The 14,088-nt window shown below is 39.3% G+C and overlaps 1 protein-coding gene across 3 annotated transcripts in view; it reads left to right on the forward strand.

Moving 5' to 3' along the window:
* Positions 1 to 2,605: 2,605 nt before the first annotated feature.
* Positions 2,606 to 14,088, forward strand: part of LOC129276567 (nonsense-mediated mRNA decay factor SMG8-like) — a 35,780-nt gene continuing 24,297 nt past the window's right edge. For 2 of the 3 annotated variants that reach the window (XR_010295657.1, XM_064109264.1), the window contains exons 1-3: positions 2,609 to 2,728; positions 8,200 to 8,317; positions 13,157 to 13,207. Coding sequence is in view for 2 of the 3 variants with exons in the window: in XM_064109264.1 (XP_063965334.1) it covers positions 2,691 to 2,728; positions 8,200 to 8,317; positions 13,157 to 13,207 (207 nt within the window). In the remaining variant the exon portion in view is untranslated. Of the gene's footprint in view, positions 2,729 to 8,199; positions 8,318 to 13,156; positions 13,208 to 14,088 lie in introns of all 3 variants that reach the window. The other variant, XM_064109265.1, reaches the window with a different exon arrangement.

Consider the following 14,088-nt stretch of genomic DNA (forward strand, 5'->3'; position numbering starts at 1 on the left):
TTGTCTTAATTTCTGTCTGGGAGATGGTTGTCCTTTGAATGATCAGCCTACTGGGTTAGCCCCTTAAATTGTAGGTCAATGGAATGTCTAGTCAGATGTTTTTTTTTTAATTCATAGAATTTGTAAGAATATTGTTATTCTCTGTCTGAGAGATGGTGTCCTTTTTAAACTATTACGAGTAGGCAGTATAAAACTCGACCAGTCCTGTGCACGGGACCGAAAGTTGAGGTCAAGGCCTCGAGGACAGCCTCGTCCCGATGATCACAATATATAGACGGGTCAATAAATGGTTTGACCCGGGACAAATTGCAACAAAAGGTTTTTCAACTGATTCTAGCAGTATTTGACCTCAGGAATAATATACTAAAAATCTACCAAAATCCGCATCCAGGAAAGTACCTATTTTCAAGGTGGCGTCCAAGATGGCCGCCATTCACTGAACTTTGATTATCCACCATAGAATCCTATTTCGGATTATATTCCATGGTCCAGGGGTAAAAGGATTTGTTCATATATACAAGTTAGAGTGAATGTAGGCACTCTAGTCTCTAGACTAGGTGTGGTGTGTCAAAAAATCGGAGATGGCTTCCAAAAATGGATTTTTAAATTTTTGGAAGCCATCTTGGATTTTTTATCATATAGGCCTATACCGGACCAAACTTGTCCCAATGTATTTGACCATTAAAACTATGGTCTAGACACCAAAATAATATCTCCTAGGTGGATATGAAATGAGCTATGTCAATTTGTAGTAACGGCCATTTTAAACTCCAATTTTGGAAGCCATCTTGGATTTTTGGACTCATAAGACCGCTGACTGTCCTTGTAATTTGTTACAATGCACTATTTCACCCTTAAAACTATTGAAGAGAGATCAATATTTAAAGTCACTTAAGTAAGTCATAGATGATTGTGGATTTTTAGCCTACGGCAACCATTTTGGGCGCCATCTTGAATTTACCAGGCCGTCTTATAGAGTAGGTGACGACAGTTGGAGGGGCATCAATGGGAAACCTGTGCATCTGACCGTAATTAAAAGCAATAACTTATCACGGTTTGCGCACAGGTTACGTTATGTTTGCCCTCATAAACAGGGGCCGCGGAAGCGCGAGGGGGGGGGGGGGCTTGGAGTTTAAGCCCCCCCCCCCACTTTTTTCCAAAATCGTGTACAAAAAACGTAAAAATTACCATATGATTGTGATTTTTTGCATGGTCAGCCCCCCACTTTGAAAACCGTTCCGCGGCCCCTGCTAAATGCATGGCTCTGCATGAGAAGCGGGGTGATGCTGGGTGTGCATGCTGAAGCACCCCCCTTCAATATTTTTCTAGGGGTCCGAGGCACGGCTCCTGGAAATTTTTTTTTTTTTTTTTTTTTTTTTTTGGGGGGGGTGATTTTTAACAAATCAGTACCACTCTGTAAAAATCGTTCCCTGGCCCCTCCCTGCTTCAATAAAAAAGAAAACTAGAATCTGGACAAGTGGCATATACATGTATAATGATCAGAGGAACTAAGTTAAAGAGATCTTTCGATCGGGAACCCCTGATAAAACTTGATTTTCTAAGTCTTGCCCTTGCGAGGGGTGGAGGAGAGGTGACACGATCTTGTAATTTGTCGCAGACTAGATGTTAAAGGGGCAATACTTTGTGATGAAGCTATGTCAATACCGGGTTTCAATACTATAAAGTCCTATAATAGAAACATTTTTTTTCTGTAATACTGGTCCATGCAGAGAGTGGTCGACATGTTGATGCTCATGTCGTTGTTGTTGCTGTTATTTTGAATAGGCATGCAAACTATAGTCAGTTTTGACTAATTGTTGCCTTGTTAATTTGTCCAAGTCATTTCAGCAGACTGTCAACTTAAAAAAAATAATTGATAGTGGTCTCAGAATTAATGGTATTGATCTGTATATTTTAAACGTCTTTTGCCTTTAGCCGGCAGTAGAATGTTTCTGCTGTTTCATTTTTTTTCGTACAGAGTTTAGTTCTTTTGCCCAAGTTGAATTTTAAAAAGTCTTGGAAAGTTGGGATAGTATACAAGTATTAACGCCACCAGAAAATTAGCTATGATCGATTAACAGGGATGCATGCCTAAGCATCGTGGGATTGAAGTTAAGTACAGGTACTTTTCAAAAAGAAATTTCTTCTGGAATTTACTCTGAAAGTTCCTGGAATTTTACAAAATATCTCGGAATTTTACAAAGTATATCCAGTCTTCTTCTCTTTTATACACAAAAAGGGATGAAATATAGGGTCCAGTGCCGTAATGAGCCACAAATTTTGAGGGGGCGAAATTTGGGTGAAATATGACCAAAGACGTATAGGGTAAAAGAATTGCTAGCGAGCGATCAAGCGGGCGAGCAAAAATTTGACATTTTATCATTACAAAGATCTAATTTTGAGATAGATTTTGACGTAAAATTCAGAAAATAATGTCATTCCTGGAAATGATAACTTCTCAGTATTTCTCACTTCCCGAAATGATCTTAGAAAATAGCAAAAGTTTAGTTCAGGAAGAATGGAAGCACTGCGTCCAGCTAGAGCTGTCTCGATCTCTTTTGTCCTGTTTGTCTTTTTCTGTTACAATGTTTTTGAGGATACCGTTCATCTTTGCCGAATATCTTGCTTCTGCAAGAAAAGAAGCACTGTTAGAATTAGAAATCCCATCGATTTTTTACCATTCTGAAGAAATGGAAAAGGAAAGTGTGCAACTGTTGGATAAACTAAGGTTGGTTATCTACATGGGCCTCATTCTTTCCCTTTATTTTGAATTAAAATGATTGTTTTGATATGGAAAAGCGTGTCGATTGAACTGACTAAGTGGAGTCGGTCGATGGAGAGCAAGCGGCGCAGTGCTGCAATTTCTCCGGGGCGGCCGAGGCGAGGATGGACGCTAATGTTCGGACCAACCCACGTCCACGATCTCACTCTCAGAATGGGGGGGGGGGGGGGGGGGGGCGGGGGTGTGATGAATCAGGAACAACTCGGACTGCGGGCCGAGTTGTCCCACCCGTTTCTTAATTTTTTCCACAAATTTGTATCTATTTTTTGTCATTTCTAAATTCCTTCCTTGTAACATTACTAGGCGGCTAGGCCTAGGCCTACTAACAATTTCTAGGACTAAAAATTAGGCATTTATTTTAGGGATATGGAGTCGGAGATGGTAATGTTCTTCACTTCAGTCACTTTCTACTTCTTTTTTCTACGTCTTTGTTTTTTGCTGAACCTGAAGTGAAATATAAAAAAAGGGTAATTTACTTTTTTAGGCACTTTTCTACAGCTTTCGATTCCCATAGGTGCGCGTGTATTAGCTGTGTTGGTGCTCTACTCCGCCCCGCTGAACAACACTTGATTTTGTGATCGTATCACTTGAACTTAGTTACAATACAACTTTTATCGCAGAAGATGGACTTTCTTGTATTCCATGATTAACTCAATTTTTTCATCACAAGGATAAACTTTGGTGTATATGCACGATTCTGTTAAACTTATTCAACTTTTTTTTCTGGTCGTAAGTAGCGAACAACCTATGAATGGTCCGGTGCTCTTCATTGTAATTATTTATACGTAGCTCGGCCTGGCCGCTGAAGCTGGTGGGATGGGATTCAGCCTGAATCCTCATTGGAAGTGGGCATGCATAGTCAAAGAGCTGAGCTTGGCTGAGTGAGAGAGAGTGAAGTTTGGCAGTGTAGGCTCTGCCCTTTTTAGTAGATTTTTTTTTTCTTTTTTTAATATTGATTTTCCCTGGTGAGTGTTGTAGATCTAGAGCTTAGTTTTAGTTAATTTGTGGTGTGGCTTACTCGAGTAAGGGAAAATATATACCGGGCTTGGGGCGATCCCGCTCCGGCCCCAAAAATGCTCAAAAGCATGGCCCTACGCACGTAGCAAGGGTAGTGCTTCTCCCCCACCCCCCCCCCCCCCCCCCTGGAATTTTTTTTAATTTAATTTTTTTTATTGAAAATTTTCAAAATATTCACTGAAAGTTTGCATGAAAGCTTTCACTTTAAAAAATGCAAAAGCGCCCCCATGACAAGCTCGGTCGCTTCAATCGCTCCCTCAATGTTAGTTTTTTTAAATTTTTGTGTGCGTCTTTTGAATGTCTGCATACGGCCATGCTCAAAAGAGCCAACTAAATTCCAGATTCATTGCAATTTTATGCACCCTTTCCTGTCAATATTGTTAATGGGTACCCGGTAGGAAGAAATTCCTTGAATGCTTAGGCAGCTCAGCTAAAGCTGGGGTAATAATGATAGCAGGGCCCGCTGGTAGAACAGTTTTTGAAACTGAAGTGGCTACCCTGGGTAAATATACCTATATTATTATTATTATTATAATCCTATCTAAAAATGTCATCCAGCTACCTTTTCGTCTACTAATCAGAATATAATTTGTATCAGCATGCAAAATTGTATATTGATCATATATGGGACAAATGAAAATCCTAAGGATATCGATGCATTTATAAATTCATTATGTTCTCGCATCATCTTCATCCCTCCTCTTATCTCTATCTGCCTTGTTTTCCCTTACTCAAGTAGCAGAAAATTGATTTAAAAAACACAACTGCAGGGCCAGGCTTCCATCTCCCAGCTCAGACTGTGCACGTACGTCCACTTCCATTGGGGATTCTGGCTGAATTTCACCCCAGCAGCCTGACGTCCACCCTTAAGACCAAGAAATGAAATTTTTAAAAATAAATCAGGGAAAAACAAGGAATGGAAAGGGGCACAATGAATTAAATCAATTTATTTTAATTCCTGTAGAAATAAATAAAACTAATTAATAAAAAATTTATTTGATTTAAATATAATTTAAGCCCCCGAATAAAACCTATTTCTATTGATCAGTACCCTCGGCACGGCATGCCCACACAGCTACAACGCAAATATTTTTCACATTTCGAGGGCAGGAGCAAAATCGCCTCGAGCCCCTATCCACGTAAAAGTATTTTTTCCGTAACTCAAACATCCACACCACAAAGTCAAAGAAAGTGAAGCATATTAATTATTACTACAGTCCAACCTCTCTTATCCGGACACGTTGGGACCAGCACCAATCCGGATAAGGGATTAATCCGGATCTGGGAGACCCAATATTAAATACACGCAGCTGCTGCCTCGATCCCCGATACGGCGGTAGCTATACGTTATCTATGGTAGTGGGCGTACAGACAGTATTCACTGCAGTGTCAGTGCAAATTATAGGCGGTATATTTACGGAAATGAAATCGAACAGTGGCCTAAACTGTTGGGTAATTTACCTGCTAAAATGATTGAGGAATAAATCGAGCATACCTCGAAAGAAAGAGATTGAATGACTCGATGAAACTAAGTTTTACAATTAGATCATCGCGGCGGCTATCGCAGCTTCGCAATGTCAGCCATTGTTATACTGACTGTAGGCTCAAATATGATAGATGGCGCTGTCCGTATTGAGGCCTAGCGTTAGCTAGTGAGACATGTGTTGTTATTCCCGGGAAACAAAAAAAGAACGTGATGAAATGTTTGAACTGCGCCCCGATTATTATCCTGCCTAAGTTCTTTCGGTGATTTGGGTGAGATATTTTCATGAAAAATAATGTTGTTTTAGGTAGACTATATTAGGAAATATATGTAATCAAAGTGAGTTTGCGTATAGGATTGAGTTTAGATTGCATTCTCATTTCCTCACGTACTAGATTGAATTGAAAAAAAAAAAAAATCTCGGCAAGAGTGCGTCCGGATAATAGAGAGATCCGGATAAGGGGAGGCCGGATAAGAGAGGTCGGACTGTACTTAAAACTAAGCTCTACACCAGGGCAAATCAATTTAAAAAAAGAAGATATATTTACTAAAAAGGGCAAGAGCCTACACTGCCAAGCTTCACTCTCTCTCGCTCAGCCAAGCTCAGCTCTTTGACTATGCATGCCCACTTCCATTGGGGTTGAATTCCTGTATCGCATGTATGCTAGTCCTTGCCAGTGCGGGATCCTATAATAGTTGTGAGGAGGGAGTTTGAAGTCATTTTTGTACGATATTTGTAACCGTCCAATATTTTTGCACTTTACTCTAAAATGCTTTTCACACTGCATTTCCTTTAAAAGCTAAATGAACGCAGTTGCAGTAAAACACTGATTTCGTGAGAAAGTCTGTAAAACCAAGGTAAAGTATTGATATATCATCGTGGATCTAGATCTGGTACAGTTACATAAAATGAACTTCGTGAAATCATAATATCTAGCTAAAAAACTATCACACTGAAGATCACCAACACAGATAGGCACACGTGGGACAGTGTATTATTATTGCTGGAATAAAGACCCGACGGAAGTGACCGAATCCGCGCTTATTTTGCTTATTTCTCAGCAATTACACAATTTCTTCCAGAATCCTTTGGCACATATTTTTTATTCATACAAACAGACACTTTGGTGATCATTACCGTAAGTAACGGTGTATTAACCGCACCCGTGTATTAACCGCACCCCCAACTTAGGTCTAAAAAAAAAAATCCTTCTCACTTTTACACTTTTGAGGTACGAAGAAACAAAAACTAAGTTAAAGATTTCAAAGTATTCAAAGAGATTACCGGTATGAGGAAATCTGCTGTTCTTGATCAATTCATCTACAAATGTTAGCAAGAAAGAAAGGTCCCGACAATATTGGCCACTTGCACACTCACTCACCTCACAGTCACAGTGTACACACACACAGCACTGCCGTTCTTGTACATGTACATTGCAAACTTCGATACGGTACCACTACCAGTACATCTTATCAAATTGTGAACTGTGTCTTTCACATTTCTTGCATCACAACCTCACAATCACTTTCAGAATTTGTCTAGCATTCGATGGCTTAGCATGAATTTTGGATACGGGATTACAGGAAGGTTCAAGAAACAAAGAAATTGGCATTTTTTCCAGTTGTTTTACGGCTTCGTGCCGTCTCTCTCATCCGTGGTGCACGGTGTACATGGTATCTTATGAAAAGCAAACAGGAAAGAAAAAAATAAGCTGGCGCGAAACGGGACTTTGAGGGGTTAAAATGAATAGCGCCAGCTTAAGTCGCACTAAAACCACAATACAACGCAAGTTAGCTCTCGGCCGCGCTCTTGCTCAGCTGTGACAAATTATTACCGAGAATGCTTGGTGTCTCTTTGAACTTAGCCAGGGAACTTCGCTGCTTTGAATCGAGAATAAAGTCGAAATTAGTGTCATGAAGGTGGGTGCATTTGTTATGGACACTATTTGATTAAGATCGTAATAATCGCTTCCCATTACCCGCGGCTCATACCCCTCTAAACGACATTGCCCTGGGCGGCTACGCCCGGCCACTCGATGTGTTGTGTACTGGCAGACTTCTTACATGTTCGGGAGGGGTTACGCGGGCGGGCTCAGACCCGTCACCGTGTATTAACCGCACCCCCGACTTTTGCTTATATCCCGCCGAGAAAAAGGTGCGGTTAATACACCGTTACTTACGGTATATTAAATTCTGTAAAAAGTCATTTTGAGATCGTTCCCACATCTGGAATTTATCTTTAACCCCATAGGCTACTATCTTATTTGGATTCACACTGTCTTTCTTAACCCCATACTATTTGCCTATCCGGGATTAACGCCTTAACTCCGGACTTTCACACAGCTCATGAATATTGATGATTTTACCATACAGAGCGTGATTAACGTGCAATTTCGACTGCTGTGATTGGCTAATGCTTAGCCCCACTTCTCCATAGCCCAGGTTCGTTTCACACTGTATCTCTTAGCACCGCAATGCTAGCACCACAATAAGCCGGCTAACCCTGCTTTTTTGCAGGGTCAGATAATACCGTACTATTTACTGTGCTAGCCCACTTTGCTAAAACGTAGTGTGAAAACGAAGTGGGCTAAGCTTAACCCCGGGAAATTGGTGGGGCTAAGACCCCCTCCCCTTAGCCCCACCAATTTCCCGGGGTTAAGGAAAAAAGTGCAGTGTGAAAAGCATATAATAATCTGATAGTTGGTTTGCCTCTTGTTCCACTAATCAATGTTCCACATCATGCATCTAGAACACTGAATAGAGAATCTAATGAAAATGAGAATTATGCTCACTAAATTCACTTTTCACTCATGTACCTCAAAAAAATTATTCTTCCCCCCTCCCTCCACAGGGTACTCACCTCTGAGTCCCCCTTTGCTCTGAATGTAAAAATATTTTGTTTTCCATCATGTTTTAGGAGCTTGAATGGAGGTTCAGAAAACATTTGCGTCATTGGTGTTTTTGGTAAAGGGTCGTCTGGTTCTTCCTGTAATGGGCTCATTCTCAACAACCTTCTTGACAAACACATCTTTGAGGTGAGAATTTTATAAAATAAATGATAATAGTGATGATAAAGTGCAACAATTTCAACATAAAACACTACCAGTCACAATTCTTTAACTCACTATTGCTAAAAGCAGAGAACGATTTTTTTTACTTTGCTTTATAGTGTAGTAGTAGTGCTGCAAGTCAGGCGCCATGTTCGGGTTCGGTTCGGTTCGGCAAGGTTCGGCAGAAATTTGCCGAACATTGGTTCGGTTCGGGGTTCGGTAATGATAGACTGATAAAGCTATAGTTCATTCAGGTATATACGTAGCGTACCGGTAGATAATTTGTACTTGATTGACTGCATGTGCTCGCGTGTACCTCTGTCACATCAAACCATTTTATCTCTATCTTGACATGAAACTATGAAAGTTATAGCTCGCTCAACGAATCAACTTTTATCTCGAATTTGATTATCTGATGACAGATTTATTGGGTAACTCACAGTTCTAAAATGGCGACTCTTCCTATACCCTTTTTACACAGGATTTTCTTAACCCCGGACTATCGCTAACCCCGTACTATCCTTAACCCCGTACTATTTTTTTTTCCTTTTCACACATGCCAAATTGTTATCGCTAACCCCGGATAAGGAATGCTTGCTTTTCACACACGAAACTCGCTAACCCCGGACTAGTGGTTTTTGTCGATCATTCGTAGTACAAGTACTTCACTCGTACCTTTTTACACACGCTAAAATTTCCTTAACCCCGTACTATATAGTACGGGGTTAAGCTTAGCCCACTTTCGTTTTACACTAGCGATCTTAACCCCGTACTATCGCTCTTAGCACCGCAATTGCTGGGATAACCCTGCTTTTTTGCAGGGCCAAATAATCCCGTACTAAAGGTGGGGTTAGCCCACTTTGCAAAAATGCTGTGTAAAAAGAAAGTGGGCTAAGCTTAACCCCGTACTATAGGTGGGGCTAAATTGCCATTTAGCCCCACCTATAGTACGGGGTTAAGGAAATTTTAGCCTGTGTAAAAAGGGTACTAGTCGTCCATACCTGGACCACACTTAGCTTTGGATACTTGCCAAATTAACTACGCTCGCACTCGTACCAGCTAGGCCAGCGCATGCAGTCCCCTTGTAGCGGGACTCTGAGCTCATGAATATTTATATATACAGTCCGGCCAAACGTGATTGGCAATTACGTCGGCCAGCGCCAGTGCACTGAACTGTAGGCATAGTAGGGCCAGGGGCGTGTCGAAGAAAGCGTGCTTATGTAATGCGCCTTTCGCTAATTGGCTCGATGGGTGAACTAAACCACCAATCGCATGTCGCTAATTGTCGCATCGGTACATACAGCCACGTGCTTTGTCTGCTCGCGAAACTCAGCTCACTGATTGAAGAGCAATTCCCGAGATTTCTATGATTTCATTGGTCAGATTTCATTCGACCATGAACATACAGACCAAGTGGGATGCAAAGTTTTACGACTGTAATGGGACAGGGGGAGTAGAGTGATCATCGAATTATTTATGGTTAATTTGAGAAGTTGATAAGAAAGGAAAAAAAAGTAAAGATTGGGGGTCATTCTCCCCCAAGAGATGAATGTTTCCGCATGGCTTTATCTTCATTCAACTTGTCAACGAGGGGAAGGGGATCTTGCTATATGCTATACCGTAATCATTCATGAGTGTTTTATTTTTATTTTCATCTGATTGTTAATAATAAAAAAAGATAACTTCACCTCATCTCATGTCTATATTATTTGTTTTGCGTCTCTCTTTTCCATCTCTAACAGTCACTCACTTTATTTCCCACTTTCACTGGATCTCTCGTTTTCAAAACTCTTTACTTCTCTCTAAAATCATGAAAACTAGACAGTAGCGAGCCGACACCTCAATAATAATGTCAATCACCTCAATCAGATCTTTATTCTCCGCCGCAACAATACACGAGTTACGATCTTAATCACATCGTATCGTAATTCGTAATATTAATGGTACTTCATCTTTCACTTTCAGTTTATTGAGCTCGTTCATTCAAAATACTTTCAAACAAGAATCTTGTTCGCCACCTAAAAACAACAATATTTTAGATAATTAGATTTAACCAATGAACACTCATACAGTTTTGGTTTTCTTTACCATGCTTCGGCGATTCGGCCACAGAGCGAGAGATGATGAAAGCCAGTAAAATGATTATAGCGCAAGCTCGCGCAACATCATTCATCGGATCGCCTTTCTTAATCAGGGCCGTAAAAACCACAATGTCAACATGAAAATGAAAACAAAATCTAGTAACCGCAAAATAAGCGCATACTTCCAACATACAATTGCAAAGAAGATTAAATAGAGAATGCGCAAATATAATGATTAGAAAGGGTGTAAACTTATAAATTTATTAGCTGAAAGCCGTTTTTTTTTTTTTTTGGCCGAACTTCCGAACCAAGTCTTAGTGTTCGGTTCGGTTCTGTTCGGTTCGGAAGTGCCATGTTCGGCGAACTACCGTTCGGTTCGGCGGTTCGGCTACAGCACTATGTAGTAGGTTTGTAAAGAAGTGTGACTGGTAGTGTATGTAGTGCTGATTACCCCTGGCTTTGCATGGCTACGTGAGTATTCACGGAATTCTTTCCTACCGGGTATTACACCTGCACTTGCATCCAGATAGGGGGAGCAAGCAGCTACCCCCCAAAAAAAAAATAATAATAAAATCGTTCATGACCAAGAAAAATTAGAAGAAAAAGAGAAAAGGGAAATATTGTATTTTTTCTGATTATATCAAAGTCGTCTTTAAAATTAGATTTTGTTTTCAAAACCCTCAAAATGTTTGCTTGCTCGCCCGCACCTTTTTAGAACTTTTACTCCATCCACCATATTAGGCCCCCTCTGTACACATAGGTTTGGATTGGCTAATGTCAATTAATGCCTTGCCAAAGGACGTAGTTCTGTGGTGGGATCTGAACCTTGGACCTTGTGATTCAAAGTCCAGAGACTTTCCTACTGAGCCTCAGTGCCTTATATAAAATTCAGTGAAACATTTCCATAGTGACTATGTAAGATATGAAAGGGGCACAAACTGTTCGGCCTTCAAAATGTTGTTTCCCTCATCTGACCGTAAATTACATTAAAAATTGGGCAGCTTTTTTTTCTTCATATTTTTTGTTATCAGACCCAAAATATACAAAAGCAATTTTCTCTCAGAAAATGTCAGATTTCCATACAAAATTTACATTCAATGGTTTAAAAAGTACTCAAATATACATTTGACTGTATAAATAAACAATCCCATGCATGATTTTCTTGTATATTAAAGTATAAAATGGACCAACCATCCCAAATTTTTCACTTTGGGCTAATGAGGGCAAAAGCATTTTTGTCTCGCCTGCATAGCAGAGCGAGACTATAGGCGCCGCTTTTCCAAAGGCGAAGGCGTCAACATTGAAATCTTAACCAAGGTTAAGTTTTTGAAATGTCATCATAACATAGAAAGTATATGGACCTAGTTCATGAAACTTTGACATAAAGGTAATCAAGTATTACTGAACATCTTGCCTGAGTTTCAGGTTGAATGACCAAGGTCACAGGTCATTTAGGGTCAATGAACTTAGACCATGTTGGGGGAATCAATATCGATATCTTAACTAAGGTTAAGTTTTTGAAATATCGACCTAGTTCTTGAAACTTGGACTTAAGGGTAATCAAGTATTAAAACATCCTGCCTGAGTTTCCTGCCACATGACCAATGTCAGAGGTCACTTAGGGTCAGTGAACTTTGGCCATGATGGGGGTATTTGTGGTAGTGTCATCATAACTTTGAAAAGTTATGGATCTAGTTCATGAAACTTGGACATAAGAGCTATCAAGTATCCCTGAAAATCCTGAGTTTTAGGTCACTTGACCAAAGTCAAATTTCATTTAAAGGGGAAGTTCACCCTGAAGAAAACTTTGTTGCAAAAATAGCAGAAAAAATAGTAAAAAATATTGGTGAAGGTTTGAGGAAAATCCGTTAAAGAGTAAGAAAGTTATTAGAGTTCAAAGTTTTGGATTTGTGACGTCATAAACGAGCAGCTGCCCCATGTGTTATGTAATATAAAATGCATGAATTTCAAATTTTGCATGGTTCCTGATGACTTAATTTTGTTTTCTTTTCATGATCGGGTGTGAAATGATTTGTCTATTGATATACAAAAGGTATAGTGAAAACCATTTTCAATTTTCTGAGAAAATGACATTTCATTGATTTTTTACCATTCGCTATGTAGGAATGCTGCTCGCATATGACGTCACAAATCAAATAATTGAAATTCTAATAACTTTTTAATTATTTGATGAATTTTTTTCAAACCTTCTGCAATATTTTTTATTATTTTTTCTGCTATTTTTACAATAAAGTTTTTGTCAGGGTGAACTTCCCCTTTAAGGTCAATGAGCTTTAGCCGTGTTAGGGGTATTTCTTGAATTGGCATCATAACTTAGAAAGTTTATGGATCTAGTTCATGAAACATAGACATAAGGGTAATCACGTATGAATGATTGTTTTGCACTGGTCTTAGGTCACATGATCATGGTCAAAGGCCATTTGGGGTCAATGGACATAGTATTTTATTATCATATGAATGTTTTCTTTTGTGAATAATTATTCAATAGCTCTATTTAAAGTCAGCACTGCTACTATATCAAATCACGTACATGTAATGCAGGCGAGACTGCCAGAGGCGTTCCACTTGTTTTTTTTTTGTTAGGCCTGTTGACAGCAAAAGATCATTTGACAAATTCAAAGTGAACTGGCAGAATGTTCTGTTTTTGTTGACTACCAAGACACTTGATCTCATACTGACTCTTAAAAAAAATTCAATGAAATATATTATCTTTTCCCTGCAGAAATATTCATTATTTGAGCGTGTACAGTCAGGTGATCAGGAAGTTAATAGTGTGAGTATATTCAGGGCCCCGTCTTACAAAGAATAACGATTGATCCAATCAAGCGTAACTCTATGGAAATCCATCAGTGTCATAATTTTTTCTACAGGAAATGTGCACAATGTCCTTTATAAACAAAGAGAAGCACAGCGAATTTTCAAGACAACGATGAATGCATGAATATACATCATAGTTAGAAAATATTTTGAACAAACATGCATAATAGATGTTGACATTGCTGGCCATCCATAGTTGCGACCAATTGGATCAATCGCAACTCTTAATAAGACGGGGGCCCTGATAGATACATCTATGGTGTGACAAAATAAATTTGCAGTAAGATGCTTCCTAACCAGTGATATAGCTGCAGTGGTCGGCAGTGATCGGCCTGACCGGCACAGAAGATTTCTGACCACCACTCATCATGAAAAAACACAATTTCCGACCACCATTGATTTCAAATGAAAAATGTTTCAAACAACTCCTGGCATGCAAAGAAGAATTGCACTTGCGTTAATTTCCATCTTTAATCCTGTCTTATTTGCATAATTTACAATAAACATTTATATTTGATAAATTTTAGTTTATTTTCAAAGATTTGCTTATGTCAGGTTGTCAATACATGATGTTCATTCACTTTTTGCTTTAAGTCCGCTAACTCTGCCTAAAAAACTTTGTATTGCAGACAACAACTAAAAGGGCTCTAGCTAGAACACTTGCTATCAACAAGAATATTAGTTTTTTTTAATTTGATATTTGTCAAAATATTTCAAGATTAGGTGTTTGGAATCAAAATTGATTAAGAATCTTATTTAGCAACTTAGAACATGTTACCAGTCATGGGGGGTGTTTCACAAAGATTTAAGTATGACTTACAGTCGCACTTAAATGCT

Source organism: Lytechinus pictus, chromosome 14 (genome assembly GCF_037042905.1).
Source record: "Lytechinus pictus isolate F3 Inbred chromosome 14, Lp3.0, whole genome shotgun sequence".
In the NCBI taxonomy this organism is placed as follows: Eukaryota; Metazoa; Echinodermata; class Echinoidea; order Temnopleuroida; family Toxopneustidae; genus Lytechinus; species Lytechinus pictus.